At 40.8% G+C, this 26,545-nt stretch overlaps 1 protein-coding gene across 2 annotated transcripts in view; it reads right to left on the bottom strand.

Moving 5' to 3' along the window:
• The window catches only part of LOC136442417 (exonuclease mut-7 homolog), a 62,365-nt gene that overhangs the window by 19,266 nt on the left and 16,554 nt on the right, over positions 1–26,545 (bottom strand). The window contains exons 19-21 of one of the 2 annotated variants that reach the window (XM_066439260.1): positions 26,428–26,481; positions 26,069–26,200; positions 11,993–12,092 (exon numbers count right to left, since the gene is read on the bottom strand). In XM_066439260.1, coding sequence (XP_066295357.1) covers positions 11,993–12,092; positions 26,069–26,200; positions 26,428–26,481 — 286 coding nt within the window. The remainder of the gene's footprint in view (positions 1–11,992; positions 12,093–26,068; positions 26,201–26,427; positions 26,482–26,545) is intronic. The other variant, XM_066439259.1, reaches the window with a different exon arrangement.

The following is a 26,545-nucleotide window of genomic DNA, read 5'->3' as shown; positions in this document are numbered from 1 at the left end:
CACATTCGTGGCCGAGGTTGCACCCCCCACCCCCCATTCCAAAATCATGGATCCACCAAAATAGTGTCTAGTGGCACAAAGGGCAGCAAGTTTTCTTGCTGTTTCAGTGGCTTCTTTACAGCGACTTACCCCCATTGTACGTCCCTTTCGAAAGATGGGTTCTGAGATGTCCTGTCTAAGATTGAACCAAAGTCTCCCAGTTAACCAACCTGTACTACTATGGAACCAGGAGTTCAACTGTGAGGCTGCTACCAATTGAGCTATAGGGACATCCCTCTCTTTTGCACTATAGTTTATACATCTTCCATTCATCTACATACAAGCCTGATAGATTTATCATGAGGTTATATCTACATCGATCTAACAGCTTGAAAAGTAATCATTGCTCCATTGTGTAACAATTGGGTACTTCAAAACAGCCTGGAAACTATCTTAAAACAAACTTGGCTCCACTCAACTGACACCACTCCAGTAATCTTGCTCTGCTTATCATCATCTTCAACTCCTGAAGAGGATAAGTCTGTGACTTGTAAATCTCAGACACAAGAGAACAAAGCACTAACTGACTAAGTAGGCAGAATTTATCTAAAGGAACATCTTTATTGATAACCCCCATTGTTTTACTATATGGGCACTTCACCATTGCCTGGATATTATCCGACAAAAATCATCACTGTCTCAACTTTTGATATAAACAAATTCACAATGCTGCATTGCCTTCATCTTCAGTGTTGTTATTACCTCCATGAAAAAGCAAGGTATTGTTTTTGGCCTGTGTGTGTGTGTGTGTGTGTGTGTGTGTGTGTGTGTGTGTGTGTGTGTGTGTTTGCACATTTGTGTGCTTTCCTATGGATGGATTATGATGATATTTGGTATGCGGGTAGGTCTTGGGAAGACGAAGGTCAAGGTCATTTATAGGACTCCTGGCAGCTGATCTTGTTACTGCAACAGAACCTCCTGTTTTAGTATCTGTTGTTTGTGTATGGGATGGAAGGGTGGCAAAGCAGTATGGCAAAAGGAGCATTACTGTAGCATTATAGATAGTGTTGACTCAGTTTCGTAACTTGGTACATGTATGTCTTATGGCTAAGTCTATGACTATCATAGAGTTGCATATCGAAAGCCAAAGAAAAGTATGGACCATATTCTGACAACCTATAAGCTCATTTACTTGTGCCTTACTCAAGGGTTATCAAAGGAAGTCTATGTAGACTGAAGGACTTGAGAACCAATTATTCTCTCATTGTTTTCTCATTCAGGCACTTAAACAGCTCCTAGAGACTATCTCTTCTTATGTGTTTTCGAAGCTCTTGAGTCTGAAGTGTATTTTCTGATGGTACTTGAGACAATCTAGCTTTTGTTATCAAGTTGTAAATCATCTGATTCTAGATACTTTACTTAAACTAGGAGGCCCAGACTTACACCATTTCTTCCTTACATAAAAAGCTATCAGCCACAAAAGAATCAAAACCATAGCATAGCCAGGTCAAAAGATACCAAAACCGGAAGTTCTGCTGCAGTACCCAGGTCACATACCAGAGGGGCCAAAATTGACATGGACCTTCGTCTTCCCAATACCTACCCACATGTCAAATATCATCACAATTCATGCAGAGGTTCTTAAGTTATGCTAACTACAACAATCAGACAGACACACCCAAAACAATATGTCAATGTTTCGTGGAGATAAAAATCTGATCTAGAATGCACATCTACCACTGGACAAAGATCATGACACCCGATCTAACAGGGCCTGCTTATCAAACATGGCATCTCTCTTGCTACCTGAAACACCAGAAGAACTGGATTTCAGTCCCATAAGTGTGATATTATACTTGTCAAAATGTCAGAAGTCTATCTACACTAACAATCTTACTTACCCTGTCATTACTTGTCTGATCACTATCTTAGGATTAAAGAGGGTCAATCTTATCGGAAATCTTCGGATGTTTCCAAGAAAAAAAGGCCTCGCCTAGTCCGAGTAGTTGTTGAATAGACCGCCAATTCCACTTAGCAAAGTATTCATCACGCTAAATAACAGTTACTCAAGCAACTGGAAATGATTTTGGAAACGGTCAGACGTTTCAAGTAGCATCCACTGCTTTTTGTCAGTGACTCTGAGCATTAGATTTGTCAAAACAGTAGGTTTTAACCATGTATTAATCAGCTTGTCTTCAAGTTGTCTTCATTGACTAGTACAGTTACTTTGTTCAAAAGTTACTTGACAGTCTCTAAAAAAATACTTCTCAGTGGCACTTAATGTATGAGACTGGACAAGATCTAAAATATTGTCATTGAAAATGGCTGTGAAGTTTTGAAAGGCACACAAATGCTAGACTGTACATACAGAATATAACAAGGCACAATCCGTATCAAGGGACCGGCCAGACCGCGGGTCCGACTGCCTGATGGCCGAAGGTGCAACCGGCGCATGCAAAACGCGTTTGAATCATTTGATGGAAGCCTGTGCAATATGACTTTGAAGCCAGGGAAATTTGGTAAAATATAGCTTGGTCTGGAACACCCGTATCAAACGTTATCCCGGCCCAGGTATGACATCCAGTGTTCTCGCCAGCGCCCGTCCTCCCGTCATTTGACGGGTTTTTGTCGCTCATGACGGACAAAATTTTTGCTCAACCCGTCATTTTTAATGGACAAAATCGGTGTGTAAAGATATTTAGATAGAGCTTATAATTTTCAGAAACGCCAGAGGATCAGCGGAAGTTTGTGACGAGGGCAATCTAGATCATTTCTAATGCCCCGGCTGGCGACAACCCCAGCAACACACAGAGAGCGGCGTGGTGGTTGCTAGAAATATTTGTTGGCCGCCGAAAACTGACGGCGTCATGCGCCGCCCTCCCCACTACAGTTTTGGCCGGTCGCATCAGGCTGACGTTTATTTCTGTAATCTATGTACAGTATTAAAGTTTTAAGCCGCGGCGGCTGAGTTCTTCCCGCAAGAAATGGTAAACAGGCGTCAGATAATCTACCAATCACAGCGCGCGTCTCCGTCGCGTCAAGAAAAAACGACCAATGACATGCGAGTCTTGCTACTCGCGAGATTTCAGCTCTGCGTGAATTTGCGAGATGTTAGGGGAATGGCGGGAATCGCAAGGAGCGCACGACGAAGCGGCTGTTGGAAGGCTTGAATCGACAACTTTTGAACACATTCAGTGCAGTTACCGGAGAAATTAACCGCGGAAAACATGGGACAAAAAATTGGACGTCTTCATTGCGTTCTTTCTCAAAGTAGGGTGTCAAATTCCTCATTACGTTCAATATTTACAGGGCGCATACGGAACAAGTGTTGAAAAGTTGTGTTTTATTTTTGCCGACTTATTCTGTGTGCATTTTTGTAGGACGTAGCTGATACGTAATAAAGTTTTGTTGCGCTAAATTTTCTTTTCTTTGCCGATTGTATACAACATAGAAGTGTAGCTTGTGTGTGAAGTTGTGAACATTCGATATTTCCGCGATGACGGCACGCCTCCCCAAAAAATTAAGCCTGAAACATTTGGGTAATTTTTCACCGAAAGAGATGTCATTAAACTAAGCTTATTCTACCAGGAAATTTGCCCCTCAAAATGCAGGAAATAGCGTTTCAGAGGGTCTAGATCTCAAAATTTTCCGGGGGAGAATACCCCCGGACCCCCCTAGAATGGTCACGCCTCCGGCGCGACGCCTCGCGCCTTCGGCGCTCGATATGTTCTTCCCCGAAACAAAATTTAAATGACGGGTAAAAATTTCAGGCTGGCGAGAACACTGATGACATCTATAGGAATATAAATCTAGTCTAGAGTCTATCAAAGATGGTAGATGTCTTTACTGTTGAATGCCTCTGTGCAACGTGCACGTTCGGACTCTCCGTTTCCAGGGCTGTAATTCTGAAGGTGTCTGCTGAAGGACACTGCTTTTGTCCTGGACCTGTCTAATGACAGAGGTCATCTTGGGTCATCTCCCACCAACCCTTGGATCAGCAGAGTTCTAATGTGAAGACATATTCAAGGACTTCTCTTTGTCCAGCCTGTGATTATAGTAGATAGGTGATGAGGCCTGTCTATCTCAGGTTATATGTCTAAGGTACATGTAGTTGCTTAATGCTCAGTCATGCATGTATATTGTGATGGGAACAGTCTACATATTACTCACTTACTTATAACGTTAATACATAAGTACATTTTGCAATGCTTATTGTTTGTTTGTTTATTGTTTGTTTGTTTGTTTATTGTTTCTTCGCATATGTACAATATAAAACAAAGAGAAATAGAGTAAAGAATACATGCAGGAGAGGCCAGAAGCCTATACGGCTTTTCGGGGGCCTCCCCTAAACTACTCAAATGGGATTTTTACAAAATTATATATCATCGAAACTAAGAAAAACTAACGAAAGAAGAAATTGGAATTTTAACATAAATCCTAATGAAACAAATGAAAAGAAGAGGAACTACAAAGTAAATTTTGAGTTGTAAACATAATAAGTATTATAATGAATAACAATTTATAAAGAAATAGGTCAAAATTATACAAAAATAACAATCATATGAATTATTTTGTCATCAGATACCAAAGGAAAAGTGGAAAACAAGGAAAACAAACAAATCAGGAGAAAGTAATACTTGGATGTTCTATGACATCTATCTTTAAAAGTTTTTTGAAACTAGGTAAAGACGAGCAGGACTGTAGAATTTGGCTGAGATTGTTCCATACGGTGGGGCCTCTAAACATTATTGTATGTTGTTTTTGAGTAGTTTTTGTCTTAATTGATCTTAAAAGATTATGTTGTCTCGTATAGTGGTGATGGATATCTGAGTTGAAATTTAAAAGACCTTTGTATTGTTCAGGTAGGGAAGAGCTATTATGGACAAATTTATGGACAAATAAGGCAATTTGAAATTTATTGATGTCAAATACAGTCATAACATTTAAATCACGAAACAGAGCTGCTGTGTGTGCTGCGAATGACGCATTGGCTGCTATTCGTACAAAGCGCTTTTGAAGGAGGTAAACAGGATTGATGGATGTTGTGTACGTACTACCCCAAATTATGTTGCAATAAGTTAGATAAGGGTAAATCAAACTGTAATAAAGAACCATAAATATGTTTCGTGACAGCAAAGATTTGACTTTTCTAATGATGCCTATGTTTTTGGAAATTTTTTTGCAAACAAAATCAATTTGGTTCTTCCATGAAAGTTTCTCGTCTATAATTACGCCTAAAAAACGGGTGTGACTTACTTGATTGATAGCATTGTCATTAATATAGATCCTAGCCTTTTCTTTATCGTATTTCTTGTTCCTTCCTACAAAGATAATAAAATTAGTTTTTTTTACGTTAAGGGACAATTTATTTGCCTTGAACCATTGATTTATCTTATACAATTCATTATTCATAGATGTTACTAACGTGTCAAAATTTTTGTGGGACATAAATAAGTTTGTATCATCTGCAAATAACAGAGCAAATAATTTATTTGATACGGATGCCAAGTCGTTAACATAAATTAAAAACAAGAGGGGACCAAGAATGGATCCTTGTGGTACGCCACATGTTAAGACATTTTGGGAGGAAATATTATTTCTATTAGAGACGAACTGTTTTCTGTTAGTTAAGTAGTCTTTTAGCCAACGAAGGGCAGAGTCGGTAAATCCATAGGTGAATAGTTTGTTGAGAAGTATGTTGTGATCTACTGTATCGAATGCTTTGGAAAGGTCAAGAAATATTCCTATCGTGTATTCGTTATTTTCTAAGGATGTGGTGATTTTGTCAACAAGTTGCAAGAGTGCCATATATGTCGAGTATTTTTTCGAAATCCATATTGATGCGCATATAATATATTATTGATTTCAAGGTGATTCACAATCCGTTTATAAACTAATTTTTCCAAGATTTTTGAGAAGGCCGGTAAGATTGATATTGGACGATAATTGGTGAAAACACACGGATCTCCGGCTTTGTACAATGGTATAACTTTGGCTATTTTAAGGTCTGCTGGCACTACTCCGTTTCTCAGAGAAGTCTTAAAAACATGTGTTATTGGCTCTAGAATTTCGGGAACAATCTGTTTTAACAGCAAGGCACTTATTTCGTCTTGGCCAGGAGCTGCGTTTTTTAAATTAATAATTATATCATGGATTTCCGTTGCGGTGGGTTCTTCAAAAGAGCTTATAGGTGGGTACGAATTTAAAAGGTATGACTCAGGAGAAATATCTGTTTCATCAATTTCTTTTGCAAGAGAGGGGCCAATGTTTACATTGCTTGTATCAAGCATTATGCTTTGAGTGCGACCTGTTTACATTTTAAATTTTGCATCATCATAGCATTATACATCAGAGGCGGTGGCACAAAATTTTGTATGAGGGCGAGATAATTTGAGATGAAACGTAACTATGTCGAGGCGCGACAATACTAGGGGGTCGGGGGGGGGGGCATGCTCCCCCGGGAAGATTTGAACTCTAGGCCCCCCGAAATGCTATTCCCTGCATTCTGAGGGGCAAATTTTGTTGGAAGAGCAAGCTAAGTTTAATGACATTTCTATTTGTCAAAGAAATTTCAGAAGGGTTTCAGCTTGATTTTGGGGGAACGGCGCCCTCCCAACAACCACCCCCCTTGCCCCCCTGTGCCGCCGCCACTGTACATAGAGAATACAACACAGTATATTCCAAATCCTGAGGTACCAGCCCAACAGCTGCGGGAGAAGGCTGTCTGACGTCTGAAGGAGGGCTGGGACAGAGGGTGATAAGGAATAAAAAAAAACCCCACACATTCCAATGTGAAATGCACTTAAAGTTGAGAAAAGTTTGTGACCTTGAAGAAAAGATTGTACCAACAATCAAAAAAAGGCAACATGAATTCAAATGTTCAGATCCTGTATTCAAATTTTTGACAGCGGTGCACTCGGTGCATGCTAAGTGTGTTCGAATCATTCAATGGAAGCTCGTGCAATACATCGCTGAAGCCTGTGCAACTACCGTAAAATATAGACCTTTCCAGAACACCCGTATCGAATGTTATCCCGGCCCAGATGCGACACATATATAGATATACCTTAATCATCTCCCTGCTGCCTGACCCTATAACCAATAAAGAAGAGGTTGCCAAATCCTAACTTCAGTATGCTAAAGGTTAATAACTGCATTGTCTCCTGCTGGTAAATTCTTACTGGAACAAGTGGATATTAGACTCTAATGTCTCAGAACAAAGCAAACAACCAAAATAACATCATTGTTAGTTTAAATCAACCCCATAAGATGATATTCATGGACAACAAAAGCACACTGAAGAGGGATGAAGATGTTTAGACTTAGGATTAACTTTTCTTTGTGTAGTTCGTCCTTCGATGCTAATCCTGACCCAAATATATAGGCGCTGTCTTAGTCAATCTTAAGGATGCGATCATAAAGAATAACTGGCCTGAAAGTAAGTTATATGTCAGGGATCATTCAAGAATTTGAATGCCATAACTTTTCTCCAGTGGTGCAAATCAAGAACCCTCTTTAGATGTATAGAATTGTGTAGCAGATTCATCAACAAGTCAATGTTGGCTACCAAACCGGAGGAAGAAGAACTATTTAACAGAGAAAAAGTATTTCAAGCCCTCCATACAAAAACATTCACATGTAACCTCCGACAGGTAACATAAATTTGCCACTTTGAAAAACAGAGGGTTTGAGAAATCTCTGGTGCAACACCCCCCAGGTATGCACAGTTTATAGATATACAGGAGCGCATTATACTGGGGAACGTTGGGTTGGAGATCTGTTTGGACGTATCTTTTCAGGGTGGTGGAATTATGTACCCTGGTGGAATTATGTTAGTAGATGTTAACTTAAAAGTCCATACCTTGTCAAACAAGAAATGGTTTATGCAAAGAAAATCTATGTAATGATTTCATTGATATAATGCATGAGTTGTCCTTACTTTATAGAAATATTCTAAATCATTAACTTCACATACGAGAACTATCATTCTAACATATTGAGACAATATGTAATGAGAAAGCTCAGAATCTGTACTTTGTTGTGTCAATAAAGATTGTTGTCTTGTAATGAGTTATACTGGATAACTTTATTGCTCAACAATTGTACAAGGTACAGAGTATGGCATTCACTGGTACATAGATACCATTCTACTAGGCTAATCCGTCTATCTTATACAATATGGTGTACTAGTCTATCTTATACAATATAGTGTAGTAGTATGGGATGACAATGGGATTTTACAATTATTGGAGGAGTTTCTTACGTCTAGACATTCTTTGATAAATTTCCCAATGTATACCATGCATGGGTTGTCACATGTCATTATGTACTTAAATTTTCTATTTAAGTCCATTGAGATAAATCCTGGTAAGTCCAACGATAGCATTGAGTATAGTGAATTACCTTAGTCCTCTTGACAGACCAGGGTTTGAAATAGTGGGTGCATGTGCACCTGTGCGCACCCAAAATTGGAGCTGTGCACCTAATTTTTGACTGTGGGCGCACCGGTGCACCTAGATATTTTTTGTACTCTATAGGGTAACGGTTCTCTTGTACACTAGCATACAGAATATTCTTGAAGTGTAAGTATCAGAAAAAGCAATACAACCTTTTGTTGTACTTTATTTGATGTATTGCTTGGTTGAAATTTGAAATCTGGATAGAACTACAGATTGAAGTTCTTAAGAGAGGCAGTAGCGTCAAACTTATGTTTTGTTGACATTCAACTTCATTTTATGTGGTGCACCAAACTTTTTTTCTGTGCACCTAATTTTTCTGGATGGGTGCACCAGTGCACCTTTTTCCAAAAAAGAATTTCGAGCCCTGCAGACGTTATCAGTACACACAGGCAAAGATAAGAAATACATCTTAAGTGCTGATCTCTATCTTTACAGGTGTGTATGAACTACTGTTGTTTACCCTTGGGCAAGGTTGCTTGTAGGTAAGGCATACAATGGGTCCTATTGTATCACAGGGAGAATTATGTATAATCTTCGCCGTTCTGGGTCATTTGGCTGCACGTCCGATTGTGATATGGTCTGTGAAACCCCTGTCATCATACCAACATACCTTTCCACCGAAGACTGCCTACGGACATTTCCTTCCAGTAAATTTGCTTGGAATGAAGGACTGAGAAACTCAGGTGTTGTTTTTCGCCGCTGAAGACACTGCGAAAGGTCGGATATGACAGGACGCATCAACGTCATGTAAATAGTTCTAATGACTCCTTTTTATCAGAATCACAATCAAGGTGATCACAGTTGGGGGTGAAACGCAGAATGTTTCTGTCAGCAGTATTTTACAAAGTATTGTCCCGAACAGTTCTAAATTTAGATTAGGACTTTAATCATGTATAATCTGACAGTCTATCTTTGTAATATTTTCTGTCAGGACTTCAATGTAAAGTGGCCTGCAGGCTGCCTTAGAGCTTCTCATAAGTAAACAAACCTTCAAACAAAATTGGAAAGTGTTTTAGCAAATCGAGAACGTGTGTCGCCAACAATAGTCAGGTGTGCTGCAGCCTGCCCCATTCCTTCAGGTCATTACTCTCACCCTGACCTTTACAAATCATGAACATCGAAATGTCATGGTAAGACGAAATTGTACGTTAGAAACCACCGTGAATGTTCTGTAGTCTTCTCTTCTTGTTGTTGAATGTCATTGAGAATTTTGGACTGAACATAATTGATATTTTGACAGGAAAGTGACAGTGGTTGTTGCAAACTCAAGCAAACTAAGGCTGGATCTTTGGCTAATTACTGGCTGGCAGGGCAATTTTGAATTTTGTTGAGATCACAGAGTAGACTGACCAATTGATAGGACTGATGGAAGAGGAAAGCTGATGCTGGCATTTCTCCACATGCCTTTTGGTTAACCATGTTGAAGCATACATTTCAGTATAATTGCTGCATTATAAACATTGGGCTGTATATACATACGTGATATCACAAAAAACACATATAACAGGGGAAAGTTTGTGTATGTGTTAATTCTAGTTATTTCTGTTATTGTAAGGGTCTCTTATTAAAGGAAGTTATACTTAATAATGACTTTCATCAACTAGCGAGAAACGCACTAAGAGCATATAAATGTGTACAGTGCAAGTAAGTTGGGTGGGGAGGGGGGCACTCCTTGACTTACTGACCTTGAAAGTATGTGATTATCATAAGTTGTGAGCACGACAAGTGTAGGGTGGGATGTAAGTGTGCAATAAGTATAGGGTCTGGATAAAAACAACTGTCTTACCATGATCATACATGGATGGAATGCTGTCTAGTAGGTCTTTTAAACTGTCAGTATTGTGGTTACATACGACAAACAAAGAGACAAAACCACTTGCGGCAAAAAACAAGTTTGCTATTTGTTTCTCACCAGACAACAACAACTGAAATAGACCAGAGGTAACTCCACAGACATGTTACATGTAGAACACACAGATGAAACGTTCAGGTCAGAGTATTTGTCCAAGGGGTTCTCGATCTAAACTAAAACACTTTTCTTTTATATTTCAGTTCCCAACTACTATGTACTTACAGAACTATTTATATTTCTGACTCTTTATAATATTAAAAATATCAACATTAATCCTTCAGCTGCAATATAATGTTTCAAACATCAAGAAATAATGCATCTGTTTCAAAGTTTTATGTGGCTGACCATAAAAATGTAAGAGTGACAATGTGACAATGATACTGGAGACATCTTTCTGACATTCCCTACTGCACACAGCAGCTGACTACAAAAGCACCACCTACCCCATTACATGGTACTGCATGTAACATGACAACCTATGAAACTACATGTGTAATGTCAGAAGCTAAGGTGCACTTTAGACCTACGATGTTATACAGTCGTGCGATCATCGTCGTGGGCGACGGTTTTCTTTAGACACACGGTCAGGAAATATCACCTGAACCCCACGGCGCAGAATTCCATCGATGTGCGCGTGTGACCCAAAGTGACCTCTTGCGCTCAAATTCAAAATGGCGGGGGAACCGCTTGTTTTCTTCACGCAAAAGATGAAGCTTTTACTGACTTTGCAACAACTGTTGTCCTGTAGATGAGACGTTGAGAAGGGTGCTTAACAAAGAAAGAGATTGAGGCTGGTACAGAGACGGACGGGATTTAACCCGAGTTCGTGGCCGCCGCCGGGGATGTCCTGGGGATCGAGGAATAGGGGCATACTAGAGAAGTAGCCACTGGTAGCAGGGCGTCGCGCCGGAATAACCGGTTTCGGATGAGAAAAATATGTTTCCATTGCTGACTGCATGCATATTTACAAAGAAAACCATAGAAACTTTCCTTCCCGGACAGGAAACAGCACGCTGTAGGCTTATTAGCATATCACCCACTTCTGTCGCCGGCGACGATTCTTCTTTAGACGAGAAAAAACAGCCACAGCCCCCCCCCGCTGAACGTCGCACGACTGGGTCCGAGGTGGTCGCACGACAATTCAAGGATTCCCCGTTTATTGCCGTCGCACGATTGTTTTGATCGTCTTTAGATGGCCAAAAAATACCGTCGCCGGCGACGTCGCCCACGACTATGATCGCACGACTGTAAAATGTCGTAGGTCTAAAGTGCACCTAATTCCTTTCCTTTTGGTCATTGACCACTGAGTGATGGGAGAAAGAACATGCAATGTACCCAATTTGGCCAAGCACACCAGTTCACTCCTGCTCTTCTAAATAAGTGTGTTGGGTTCTTTTAGGTACAGAAGTTTGACGTCTCAGGCTTTCCTATAATGCATGGAACTGAAGGCCTAACTTCCCCTCTGATGTGCTTTCTTTCAAAACTGCCCAAGAAGACCACATAAAATCTGGTCTATGTGGACAGGTGGTTACTAAACTATAGACAGGGTGCTCGTGTCAGTGGGAATAATCATCTAAGGAACCGCCAAGAAGCTACCACAATGGCTAGGTGGTCCTTATGTAGAGGTGGTCACTTGTACAAGTTTGACAGTGCACCAAGCTATCTAGCCGGACACAAACCCTTACTCATCTTTCTTACATACCTGTTATAAGTACAACACCTGCAGTGGCCAGCTTTATCATGGAATGGGGGAGGCACCTGTGGGTGCACCTGGCCAGCTGCAGCCATGTTCTCCAGGACACCTGGTGAACATCAAGAAACAGGTGCACATCAGCAGGTGGAAGGGACAAGATATAACAACAAAATAACCACTGCTCGAGAATTGCTGTACCATAGTCACCTTTGCCAAGAAGGTTATGTTTTGCTGGTCTATGTGTGTGTGTGTTTGTTTGCTTGTGTATGTGTTTTTGTCAACTTGTATCTGTGTGAACACTGGAAAGCATAACTAAGAAATCTTTAATGGAAACTTGGCCTGTGGGTAAGCAAGATGACAGGTAAGTTTGATCATGGGCCCTCTAGCAGCTTTTTACAGTACTGTAACAGAACCTCTGGTTTTGATATGCTACAAATGATACTACACGTATTCAAGTGCTATATAGTGTCTGATAATTTCAATTTGTGACCAGGCTGTGAACTGGTATTGAGCATTATAGGATCTAAACCTGTGTCAAAGGCACACAGAAGCCCTAAATCTACATGTAGGCCTTAAGAACAGCCTGCGGCGCTACAGGGACTTACAGTATTAAGTGGTGTGAAGTGAATAAAGCCCTATTCCATTGGACAGGTACAAGGATTTTGCCCCAGGCCTTGTAAGGTCTTTAACCCGACCGTAATAGAGTCTCAAATCAAAGTTAATGCACATTCCAGTTCACAAGGGAACATCAAAGCATAGTTAACCTACTGGGAATGATGTAGAAATTCCATAACCATTTTTCACAGAGAGCTTGGACAGGAGATGGAACATGGTAACTCCATTACTGACCCCTGGGGGGTCAGAGGTCATGGACCAAGGTCAGGTCATGATTTTGATGCAGTCCCTGCCGCTGGTCAGTTCTCTGACCCTGACACTAGGATGGTTTTTACAGCTGAGTTCTATTTTGTCTCCCGCCAGTTCACAAGTGAAGTTCTCCAACAAAAGATGACAGAAGAGGTGGCATTAGGTTAGGGTTCATACAGGAGTCACTGGTTCAGGTCCGGCTTTAGGAGGAGGTGGGAGAAGGTCCACTCTCGTTGTGAGAGGAAACGAAACTTGGCACACTTATTAGATATTCAAGACTGATAAGTGTACCAAGTTTTGTTCCTCTTTGGAAACTTGTCATGAATACACTCAATATTACTTATAACAAGGACCCTTATGACCACTCTGAATTCATCTTGCCTCACTATCACACCTACTTCCATCGAAGCAGTTCTAAATGAGATACTGTATGGAGGTCAGGCCTATAGAGACCTATAATAGAGATGTCATCCATGTGTACTTTTCACATTTCAGCCTCCTAGAATCACTGGAAGTGTGTCATGCAAAATCTTTCATATCATTGAACTTCCTTTTTGTACCTGTCCATATTCCCAAGACAGGAAATGTGGTGGAAAGAAATTGCCTGGGAACAGTACTTGTTTCCTGGCTCTCACCAAACTCTGGGAAAATCATTCTTCTCAGAACTGCTGACAATTCTGTTCCCCTTCCCATAGGATGACCAGCTTCAGAGTAAAAAGAGTGATGTGTGGTTGGCAAAATGACAGTGTCATTCTCTTGATATTCTTAAACTCCTGGCTTCAGAGTCATTCTTTCTCAGTACTGCTTTCAATACCGTTCCCCATCCAAAAAGCGTGCCACTATGGGGGGTTGGCAAAATGACACATTCTCTCAAATTCTCAATATTGTTTCTAGGCTCTCACCAAACTCTGTGAACAGACTTCAAAGCCATTTTTCCCAGCACTGCTGACAATTCTGTTCAATATCCCATAGGACTACATGTACCAGCTTCAGAGTAAAAAGAGTGCTGAGAAGACTACAAACTGACAAGGTTGCTGAGGTCCCGGTGGCTTTCCCAAACTTTCCCACACTCACAAGCACTTGGGACTTGTGGACAGCGTTCCCGCCAAGGAGAGTCTTGGCGTCCGGTCTGGACCCTTTTTCTTTCTTTGCTATGGCCTGCTGAGGCTGGAGGCATCCTTTTTTTCTTTGAAATCAGGATATCAAGAGTATTGCAAAACATCCAAAAAATGGGACCACTTGCTCAAAAATGGAGTCTCCGGTCATTTTCAAGGGTTTCTTTTCGCAGGGAGCACCCCCTGTATTGCATATGTCATGAAACAATTGCATAGCACTAGTGTAGTGCTACATTTATTTGTCTCAACTTTCATTCGACACTTCTTTTTGATTAACCAGCCATTTTTTTCCCATTTCATTGCACAGATCCCAGTGGCTTTCCCATTCCCAAACTTTCCCACACTCAGAGGCACTAAGGGACCAGAGGGGATACCCAACTCCAACAAGATCCTAATTACTTTATCTCTCCGCAGGGTATACGTAGAGCCAGGAAAAACAGGAGCTGTTTTCCCCCACTCTCCTTTTGGTCCTGGTTCCCAGCCCACTGTTTATCAGGTACCAGTACTGCCAGGAGTGGACACAGAGTTTATGTAGCAGATCCTATCTTCCGTGTACAAACAACCAGACCTGCTACCCACTGTCCCATAGCACAAACAGGACTGGACTTCAGAGGAGTGTCCGAGAAGCTCAGGATGTTTCCAAACAAAATAGGTTTTCTGGGAGGGAAAGAGACTGTGCAGACACGTCATTCATTTTGATGCTGGCTTTTACAAAGATGGTCATCTGGTATCCAAACTTATTCTAGCTGACGAGTTTCTTCATCCTCTTATTTTAATTAATTATTCAATAATCGAAGAGGACAGAAGAGACTCAGTAGCTATAAAAGTATAATAGGTTTGGATACCAGGCTACAAAAATGGGAATTTGGTACATTGAAAGGACTGCAAACAATCACTATGTCAATCAAGTTTTAGTGCCCGATGATTGTAATGGGTACAGTCAATGGCAACTTACTAGACTACAGTCAAACCTGCCTAGGCGACCACCTTTTCAACGCGACCACCTGGCCATGGCAACCGCTTTTTCTTGGTCCCGAAAATTTTCCCCATAGGCACAAGCATTAAGCTGCCTGCCCAAGGCGACCACCCGTCCAACGCGACCGCGACCGCCACGATTTGGGACCGCACAGAGCACAATTCCTGCCCATGGCGGCCGCCTAATTTTCAAGCGTGTGGTGACATCGGATCATTTTGCTGTCGGATTTCATGGAAATGTTTTCAAGACTTTGAAGGACAAAAATAAGGACAAAAATATATGGAATAGCAATGTTATAGCATAGATTCCTCCATGAAGTGTTTTGATAAAACGTTCCCCTATAAAAATTGTAAAAAGACAAATGTTTGTGATGTTGTTGTGCCTATCGTAATCTTATAGTTTACCGCGAACTCCGGTCGGTTTAAACTCAATTTTCAAAACGAATACGTAGTGCATGGCGTCAAAAAGTCAGATTTCACAGAAATTACTATCTATTTTTGAATTTTCAACAAAAATGTCACTGTGTCTTACTAAATTCCACCGAAATATGACTTCGCGGCGGGCAAAACATCGGGCGAGAAATGTTGTTCCTTGGTCCCGACGCCATCTTGGATTTGGCGCGGCTCGGATTTGACGTATCGCTGACCTTTCTAAAACACGATGCTTTTGTGTATGAACATTTGTGAATACTCTAGTTATTGATGAAAATTGATATTCTTTTTTTCTTTTTATTTCCATGAATCTCACAAACCTTTATTGGACGCTGTGCGTTCTGCTGCACTGACTTACATTTCCATGCGGTCGCACAGAGCTTGGTGGCGCGACGAAATCACACCGTTCCGTTTTCATCTTTAGTTGTCAGATCGAAAACTTTTTTGACCCTTTTATCCAGCGGTCGGCGCCCCAAAAAAGGCTGGGGCCAGCAGGTGTTATCTCGGGATTTGTCTTAGGCCTTAAAACTTCGATGATGTGCGTGTGTGTAACGTGTGAATGCGGGAGGGCGCTGCGAGATTATTGAGGCAACCATTGTTTTGTAGTCAAAATTATGACGAAAATTTTTACACGATGTAGCGGTATACAATTATTACAACGATAACGGAAAATAAAATTTTTGTAGGATCTTTCTGTCAATGAGAATTGAACCTGGTGGGGGTCATGCTGTCTAAATTCACATAATTTCCATCCATTTACGTACTGTATTTGAAAACCTCGACCTGGAAACATGTGAGTGGAATCCTCTTCATGGCGACCACCTGTCCATCGCGACCGTTTTTGCCCGGTCCGCCGGGTGGTCGCCTTGGGCAGGTTTGACTGTATACTGAACAGTAAGTCTAAAACCTGGAACTTTGCTATTCTATATTGGGAACAGTAACTACAAATTTAATGTAAATTATTATAAATAGTGTGACACTAAAAATACATAGGAAATTCTGAGGAAACATTGTGTATATCAAATGTTTTTGTCAGCAGTGGTGCAATCTCTTAATGACAAACTTTACTGGAGAGCAGTTTGTTATCAGTATGAAAATTTTCTCTGCACAAAATTTGCTTCATTATCTAGAAATAATATCATCTAGCAATGACACAGAACTTGTGAGCCCAGCCCTTTCCCTCTCTGGAACACTACTCACAAAGTCAGTTCATGGGAATGTGTCCTTTCCCTACACTTACTGTCAGGAATGCCTATCAGCTACCATCTCCCATGTCAAAACATTGTTACACCACTAGCCCGGCTAAGGGAAGACTTTTCATGCTTGGTTAGATGCTAAAGACCCGTAAGTACGGCGACTCAAGTGAGGTGAAGTACTTGTGAGAGGTAAAAAAAGCTCTTCTTTCTAGCTTCTGTTTGCAGAAAAGTCTACTGTCTCTTTCTGTGGTCTAAACAAAAAGGAGAAGCTGTTTTATTTGTTGTGTCAGGAACACAAAAGTCTTGAAGTTGAAGGAAACTCCTGTTCTGGACAATTTCACTTTCAGAATGGCCGCTTGCTATCTTAAGATCGTGAGAAACAGTTTCACTTCTGGATGGGTCTGAGCCGACACTTGCCGGACATTGGTTAGGTCTAATCACAAGCACATACTTTGGTGGTGGAAGCGATTATCGTGAGTGTCGGTTCAAAAATGTGCTAAAAGAGCCTGACTCGTTCTACTGTTCAATGCCTTTTGCTCGTGCCATTCAAATTCTTCAAATATCACTTGCCTAAAGATCACAGATAAGCAAACCTTGTTGTTCCGTTCTGTTGGGATACTTTACATTTGTTTTTAATGCATTCTGCCAATTCTATCTGTGAGAAACTTACGTTGGCAACTACAAAATGTGTCACTGACAAATAAACTCTCTCTTGACATACATTGGAGCAAAGTCAAAACTCTTTTTAAACAAGGGTTGTATGTTGTTCTACATGCTCAAAGTGTGGATTTTTGTGTCTCATCCTGGATTCAGAAAAGGGACAGGTTCACTCTACTAGCTGGGTAAAGTCTGAGAAGATCCTAACAAAATATACAAAGTTTGTCCATGAAATAGGGGTATTCCTCTCAGTTGGACTTCCATGTAACGTAGCGCTACCAATTATCATCCGATTGATTAAAAACATCATTTATCTGAAAATCATGCGGCTTCAGGAGTTTATTCTAAAACACCTCAAATGCATGACCCAGAGTGGAAGATAATTGGAAGTGCTACATTAGCACTGGGCAGATGCCCAGTACACAAGCTTAGTAATAAATGAATACATTGTAAGCTTTACATCAATGGTTAAATGGAACATGGAACTACCCCAGTACACTTTGTAGTACTGGGGTCCTTTTTTCTACCCAGGATTGTCGGACAGTCCTTTCAGAAGCGATACAACTGACAGGCTGGGATCTAATCTTAGGATCACTGGTTAGGATCTACAGTGATCCACCAGTAGGATCAGAGATCACTAGACCAGCACAGGTACTCCAGAACGCCAGACATGTCCCTAGTGACTGATAACAGGGATCAGTGAGGATTACAGCATGTCACAACACTGGTCTGGTTAGCATTGACCAGTCAGGCCTGTGCCTAACTACAGTCAAACCTATATGTATCTACAACACTGGTCTGGTTAGCATTGACCAGTCAGGCCTGGTCCTAACTACAGTCAAACCTATATGTATCTACATAAGGACAACCATTGCAGCCTCTTTTTTGTGGTCCCTTAGATAATTTTCCCCATTGACATAAGCTTTAAGAATCCTGTCTATAGTGACCACCTGTTTACACTTCATCGCTCCCCTGAGTGGTCTTCTTGGGCAGTTTTGATTGTACCTCTACATAAGGACAGCCTTAGCTGTACAGTATTAACATTATCTTTCCCTCAATCCATCTGGGAGATCCTAGAAATTCTTTATCACTTAAAACAGTATGTGAAACCTCTGCATTTCACATAGAATAACCTTTTCTCAGTAGGGCAGCAAGTCAGTGAATACAGAATTTTTTTCCTTTTTTACTCCTGAAGGAACCTGCACAATATTATCTACATCTTACATGTATATATGGTAGAGTGGTAACTGAATAATTTGACTTTGCGTACCAACGTTTTCAGCAAATTGTTATTCAGTAGCTGAGTCTGGCACTTTTAAGTTTAAAAACCTTAGCCATGAGAAACAGCTTGTTTGTGACATGTCAACGCTGCAGAGGTATCACAATAATCCGAGGTAAAGTATGAGCTGTGCCTCGCTGACAGAATCAGACCAAGGAGTGTGGACAGCAGCAAATCAGACATGCTCGGGAAGTTTGATTATTGAAGGAGTTTAGAGAGATTTTCCATATGGCAGTGGACAGAAGTGTTCTTACTTACAGTCAAAGCAAACTTTAAGGAGCGTTCCCACCATTGCTGTCTCCAGGACCCACCCCTCCGTCCTGGGACAGAAATTTGCTCGTTGAAATGGGGGGAAAATTCACCCCTTGTAATACCTTGTAATACCTACAGCAAGCAAATGAGCAGGCTTTATTGTATAGAAATCCTTCTAAAACTAGCCGAATCATACAGGACTTTATCTTAGTGGTTTATAACAAAACTGTCAAAGTTGATAAAATGAAAAAAATATACTGGTACATGTAATTTTGTCTTCTTTTGGTGCACTGTTGAATGCTAGGTCAACTTTGAGGTACACTATTTTAAAAAGTTGTCTATGAAAGTTTTTATATCAAAAGTTTTGTTGCTTCAATGTGTTAATTTGTGTATAAACCTTCTTTTGCTCACGTTTGTACTCAGTCTATAGCACTGCTGCATTATCGTTGTCAACTTCAACACGCTCTTCAGACAAGTCTATACCAGAACCTAAAAATGGGCAAAGTCTCAAGTATGGTTTCAGTTCCTCAGACAGTTCGAACTCCGTCTCAACAAACTACAGATCATACTGAAGGAAACATGCTGTTGATCTCTCGCCAAAGTCAAACACCTTCATCAATTTTCCTGCTTGGTTGGAAGGAGAGAAATATCAGGGCTGTCAGAGCCTGCTGATCAGCTATATAAACAAACCAACATTGCCTCTCAGCTATACAAACATACAAGAAACGCTACACCAAGTGGTGTCAGAGCCAGGTTCTAAATGCTTTCAACAACAGGTTGTCCAACATGTATTATTTTGTTCAAGAATTTCCATTCAAAACCGAATGGTTGACTATACCAAATTCATCAATATTCTACAGCGTTTTAAGGATTTCAGTTGATGATTTATTGAGTAAAATCAATAATCAAAGAAGGAATGCTTGTCAGATGTTCCCACGATTCTCTGAACGCGCCTGTCTGTCAGCTGTGATAGCATTTGGCAGCTCAGGTATCACCTAACCAACCAGGCATTGTTGGTTAGCAGCTACTGGTCAGGGGGGAACAGGATTAATAGGTGTGCTATATAAACTATTCACAATGAGCTTCCTACATGGGTGTGCACCTGAAAAGAGACATGTAAATGTTACAGTTTTCCTGAAATTCGTTTTCCTCACTCTCAGCCCTCAAGAACCTTACTTTCCAGTTCCATAGCCGAATTTGAGGTACTTCTGATGTACTTCTGATAATGCTTTACACTGAATTCAGAAGTACCCCCTACATATTTCTCTAAAATCAAGGACGGCAATTACACAAAATTTGGTGGCCTCGCTGACTCGCTACGAATTACGTGATTAAGACGGCTTTCCCTATGAATGACAGGAAATCAAAATGGGCTGCCTACGCCTTAAGGAAAAGAGCATGCAGACCCCCTACATGTAACTAAATTCCCCCCTCCTTTGAGAAAAACATCAGTATGCACTGATGCCACTAGACCATCTTTGCAAATTGCTGACTCACGGTAACATCTCCCAGTCACAGAGCGTTTCTAAAGGCATCTCCGAAAAGCGGCACTTGCCTTTGAAATGGAGGAGAAAAGTTTACTTCACGTCAGAACACCCTCAAGTTGCAGCAAGTCTTCCGAGGGCGACCCTGGCATGCCTGGAGGAATTTAAAAGTGTGGAGATGTAACAAAACCTGGACATCCAAGACATTCCACACCTATGAGTACCTCTACATGCCTTTCAAGGGATGGGAACTGGGCAGTTCAAGGCTACTTAACTGTTTCTAAAACTTGTTGAAAAGTAGACGATGGCATACCCCAGTGTCTCTACATCGTTTCTACAAACAGAAATAGAAGAACCTCTTTTATTTTCCCCATTTATTGTGACTTTTTTTGTCATTGGAGAATCAGAACTCCAAATAAGAAGTTTTGTGCACAGGATTTTTCCACAAAAATTTTTACACCTGTACTTTAAGTCTTGAGAACTGTGTGGCCGAGAGACTATAGAAATGAAAATCGACACCGCCTTACACACTGAAAAGTGGGGAAAGTTTCTTAACTTTTTAAACTTTTCAATGTCTAACCCTGTTTCAGGGCTGTCCTAAGGACCCGTCTTCCGTTCTGGGATTTGCTTATTGGGACAAACAAAACTTTCACCCGTCCCCCCAAAAACTCTTTATGAAATTGACGAAAATGTATTTTTGTTTACGAAGCATAAAATAATAAATTTAACGATAAAAATTAACAACATGGGCTTCCAAACAATGAGTGGGATGGAAAAAATTGCAGCCCTGCCCTGTAATGTGATGTTCATGCCTGGGTCAAAACAAAGGCTTGATCCGCGGGACCTTTACTCTCCTCTCTTGACATGGCGGAAAGCGTGGCATGCCGTGTACCAGGACCGGCGTGGCGGGAGGCACGTGCAGCGAGCGGCGGGGCAGGAAACGGGGCACGGATTCTCCCGTTAGGAATGCAGGTGGGAGGCGAATGGCGGAAAGGGTGGGAAATTTACTAAGCATCATTGATCTACAGGAAATTTGGAACAGGTATGATGATGCAGCAGTAGCCTTGAAACATTTGCTCTAGCTGTGTATCTGCCATGGTACAAACAGATTCACCTCTGATAGTGTAGTACACAGGGATTCTTGGCTACCATTTAGTAAGAAGTAACACTTACAGAGCACTATTTAACCTCTTCCAAGGAAGGAATGGCCGTAACTCACAGTGCAGAGGAATCTGAAAATCTTTTCACTTTATAGGACAACCACTTAGTTAGACTTAAGGCAGCCTACACTAACTTATAAAGATACTTTCATATCTTTGTGTGTCTGATGTGGCCTTCTTACACAAAATCTTGACTAACTGTACAGTTCAATGAAGGACATTCTATCTTCAAGGTCTTGGTTTAACAAGCTTAATTAACTACCGGTAAAGGCTTTCTACAGCTCTAACTGCATGATTTTCATCCATCTTCTGAGTTTGATGGCTCCTTATCCAGTGCTGCAAGGGATATATTCTGAGCAATTCGAACTTCATCTTAAATTTGTGTAAGCTTTGGTTGCACTGTTGATGACCTGACAAAAATGTCAGAATGTTTTGATTTTTGTCTGTCAGGGGGTTCAGAATACTTGAAATTTTTCTTCGTCCTGAGCATCAGAAACGGAATGACGAACGCTAGAGAGAGAGCCCTAACATAACCCGGAAGCACGGCCAAACATTTGGTGATCAGCGCTTCACCCTTTTGGCAGTCTGCCCAGCGATTGTTCACCTGGCATATCTTCACCTGATACATAGGTATCCTCCTGTCCCCATAACACGGCTGGGAGGTTACATACACAAACTGTCCTTTGTCGGCCGGTGTACCGTGTCCTTTCTTCATTTCCCCGCCAGTGTTCCAGGGTGGGGAACATGGACGGGGCAAAGTAGGGCCAACTTTTCCATGACAGGAGCCCACCTGAGGATAAAGCATACCTGTGCAGGGACCGTGCCATCCTGGGAAAAGGTATACTCCCAAAAACCGATCAACCAAACACAAGACAAAGTGACTGGAAAAATGGACAGGTTTCAGACACCTATTCTTCTTCTAATGCTTCCTTTAGCATCTCAGGAACGGGTGTGATTTATACATTTATAATTTAGATGCAATAAAGTATACTAAACAGAGAAGAATAAACAGCTACATATGTTTCCCTATTTTTCTACAGTACACACTGCAGAATCTGACACTTTTACTTTCTTGCTACTACATTTCACACAAATGAAAGTAAGCCGAAATATAAGGAGGTTATAATAAGTTGATTGCAAATTCCTGCCCGAAGGCTAATTGCAAATAACATACATAAAAGAACAGGGTACAAAATAGGTACTAGTATAGAAGCGGCTAAACTAGATTATACAAACGTAATTGTCTATAACTAGTGAAGGGTTTGAATTCTCTTTTGTAAGCAATGGAAGACGTAATGTCCCACCTTATATATTGTACTGTGTGTCAAACCAAGATACAGGCACAATTTGATTTTAACATTGCCAAAGCCTTAAAGTTATAAATCTTTACAGGATACATTCTGAAGGAGTTGTGCACATTGGCATATATTACAACTTCATAGGAAATGACTTCACTTCAGACAGATATCCAGGCCACCTGTTGACATTGACAGTGACAGATATGGGGGCCAACTGCATGTTCAAACAGCCATCAATCCTCCTTGCTACAATTTCACAGCATTTGGGTGGTCAAAGGACTGATATATCCAGCACAGTGAACAGATGGATCTCAGCTTGTCTGCACTGACAGAGACATAGAGGATTGTGTCTACTCTGACTTTGGAAAAGTGACAGTGCGGATGTACATCCTATCTTTGGCCCTGTTCATGATGCAAAAAATAAAACGGTTCGAACCATATTGGTTCACAAACTATTTGTGAACATGAACGCTCCGCAACGGTTTCGTTCCGTTTTATTCTGAACCTCCTCCCAGGGTAGTCTGCAACGGTTCAGAATAAAACGGTTTCAGGGAATTGTCAGCATGAACGCAAAAGTAGTGTGAAACTGTTTTGCTTGTGTTTATGACGTTGGTAAGTTGGTGGTTGGTAACTGGGAGACCCTGGTTCAAATCCGGGAAGGGCATCTTGGTTGGAGCTGCATTCGTCATTTGGAAGGGACATGAAATGGGGTTCCTGTGATCAAGGAGGTGTGCATTAAAATGCACTACAACAGCCTAGAGTATTACTCAGATGGGTATCTACTGGATGTACTTCAGATGAATAATACACTTATCTAGCAGACAGCGATTTGATGTTCAATGATGAAATCATATTTGCTGGTTACCGTAGCTCTTCTATCAAAGTCGTGCCAAAAGACTTAGCCTAGTACACCTGCCCACTAGTGTAAACCAAACCCATTTTAGTAACATATTTTCCCCAAATCCAGATGGTCTGTACAAACCCTGCAAGGCTGTGTACACAATTGGCTTAGTTACTAATTCCTAATTGGCCCAATCTGTTTGTATGCATTGCTCAGTTCCCATACCAAATCTTGGCCAAATCTGGATAAGCTTATTTCCAGCTCTGTTTGGTTAAGATAAAGAGGAAACAGCTACAGTATTGCTGGGGAATTTTTCACACCTTCGCTATGTAAACAGGACCAACAAAATCTTTCATATCTACAGATTGTATTGAAGAAACAACAGAAGAAATCTGAGTGATATCAGGACTTTACTTCTGGTGCCATTTTCAATGTGGAAAAATAAAATGAATGATAGGAAACTGGAAAAAATACAATGCATGTAAACAACAACAGAATCTTTCATATCTTAAGACTACATGTATTACAGAAATGACAGAAGATACCAGACTGATTACAGACCTAAGGACTTTGTTTCGAGTGTAAATACATTTGCAATATGTAAAAAAGATGAATGACATGAAACGGGAAATAAAACAATACTGAACTTTGTCATGTTATAAGGATATTATTTCTACAATTGGCATCATGCTACAAGGTGGGATAAGCTACACATCACCTTTGGGTTTTCTTTAGAATTTGCAATACTTAATCATTAAAAATCAAAATTAGAATTCCAAATCTTTTGAAAAATGGACTTTTGAAATTGTGAAACGAAGAAGCGAGTAGAAACAAGTGATCCTGGCCCCCGGGATTCGAACCCACGTCGACACCGGGCAGCCAGATCACAGCCACGCACGCCTTAACCACTAGGCTAAAAGGTCTAGACTAGGTAGACTGGTCAGTTGGAGGCACTTGAACCCCAATGTTACAATTGTTACAATATTTGTGAAACATTTTGAAAATGAAGGTGAAATGAGCTCTTGAATTTGAAAAAAAAGAAAAGAATTTTGTATCCAAATGTTTCAATGTTCAAACTATTTCAAACAACAGATTTCCACAATTGCCCCATAACAAGACCACCATGTCATCAAACTATGTGTGGAAGTCCTGTGCCGTTGACTTTGGTAATGAAGCGTGAATGGTGTTCACACTTGCTCCCAGCAGGAAGGCCCCTAACCGTGTTTACCACACACACACCACTGTTGGTCTTCCTCCTTTCCCACCCTTCTCATTCACCACCCCCCTACAAAAATAACCACAGGCTTAATCCACGACAAGTGTCAAAACACCTTGTAGTTGGGCCATAGATCAAGTGTACCCATGTATTATCAATCACAACGCTCGCCCCACAAGTAGAATAGTGTCACTGCTAAAAATGTCAGAGTTAATATCAATGGGGGTGATGATGTATTGGGCATGAATGTCTTTTATTTCACCGGTGGTAACTTGTGTATCATTTTGTAGTCTGTTTTGATTTAGGTTAATGTCCTACTGGGTCAACAGAAAACAACAACAACAACTGCTGATTTCACATTCTACTATGCATTCAAAACAAGACTAGATCTAAGAAGATCAAGGACAAGACCTGGACTATGAAGATTTAAGACCTGATAACAAATTAGCACCTCGTTAGATAATGATTGTTCACACCTCAGTGTGAAGTGTGTATAGACAATCACAGGGTATTTAATTGAAAAGTTTATTGCAAATTCTTGCCCGGAGGCTAATTGCAAGTACAGTACATGTACATGTAACATGAAAAGGACGGACAGACAGTGGAGAACTGTGACTACTCCAGTCTAAATACTGACTCTAAATTCTGACTTGCTGGGTTCAACTTTATAGGATAGAGGACAAATGCTATTTAATTCAATAGAATAGAGGACATATGCCATTTTGTAGATCTAATACATGTAGAATGTAGGTAATATAGCAAAGAGAGATATACATTAGATAGACTTCCATCCCCAAACTCAACTGTTCCTTTATTTCTCCTTGATTAAAAAGTGAAAAGCAGTTCAACGAATCTAATGTTAGCTAACTTTGAACATGTTTTGTTGTGACCTGCACTGTACCCAGTGTGACAAAAATGTGAAATGAAGGTCTTCATTAAAAAAGGTTCTCCATCTCGTATCTAATGATAATCACAAAGTTCAGAGGTCCAAACATTTTCCTCTACACAACTTGCAGCACCATCAAGCTTCATCATTTAGAATGCCTGCAGGACACTCACTCAAAAAACTACAGCACTAAACTGCCACCTTGTAGGATGAATATGAACTGCAGCATGGCAACCATTGGAAACCAGAAAGGCAAGCAAAATATGATCCATGACCCACCTGACACCTGCTGAAGATGTCAGTTAGAATGCCTGGAGGACGCTCCAAAAAACTAAAGCACTTAACTGCCACCTTGCAGGACACCTAAGAACTGCAACATGGCAACCACTGGAAACTCAGAAGGGCAAATGAAACATGATCCATGACCCACCTGACACCTGCTGAAGATGTCTCTCTGCGTGACCTTGACATTGAAGTGTTGGAGCACCTGCAGCACCTGGTCCCTGGGTCCCGCACCTGAGTCCAAACACAGGCACCTGCCTTCTCCCACCTGGGACCTCAGCTGTACAGATGAAAATGGATACAAATGCATGACCTCATGAAAAGAAAGGACAAGAGACCAGTTTAACTTTGTGTATTTGCTGCAACTATGAAGAAAGGGATTATGTATAAAAGGAGGCAGCAAAAAAGACAAGCTAATTTTACTATACAGCTAAAACTAAGGAAAGTATATCTTTCTTCTGTGCACCAAACTGTAGACATTCAGTACAATCAAGTGTCCATACTCACTGTTTGGTAAGGCATGCCACAAGTCAGGATAATCCTCTTCTCTGCCCTGGCAATCTGAGAAAATAACATTTCAGATAGGTTCTGTCTTGTACTCTATTGTTCATTGTTCTATGTACAA

Source organism: Branchiostoma lanceolatum, chromosome 9 (genome assembly GCF_035083965.1).
Source record: "Branchiostoma lanceolatum isolate klBraLanc5 chromosome 9, klBraLanc5.hap2, whole genome shotgun sequence".
In the NCBI taxonomy this organism is placed as follows: Eukaryota; Metazoa; Chordata; class Leptocardii; order Amphioxiformes; family Branchiostomatidae; genus Branchiostoma; species Branchiostoma lanceolatum.
This window is presented reverse-complemented; position numbering and strand designations above follow the sequence as displayed.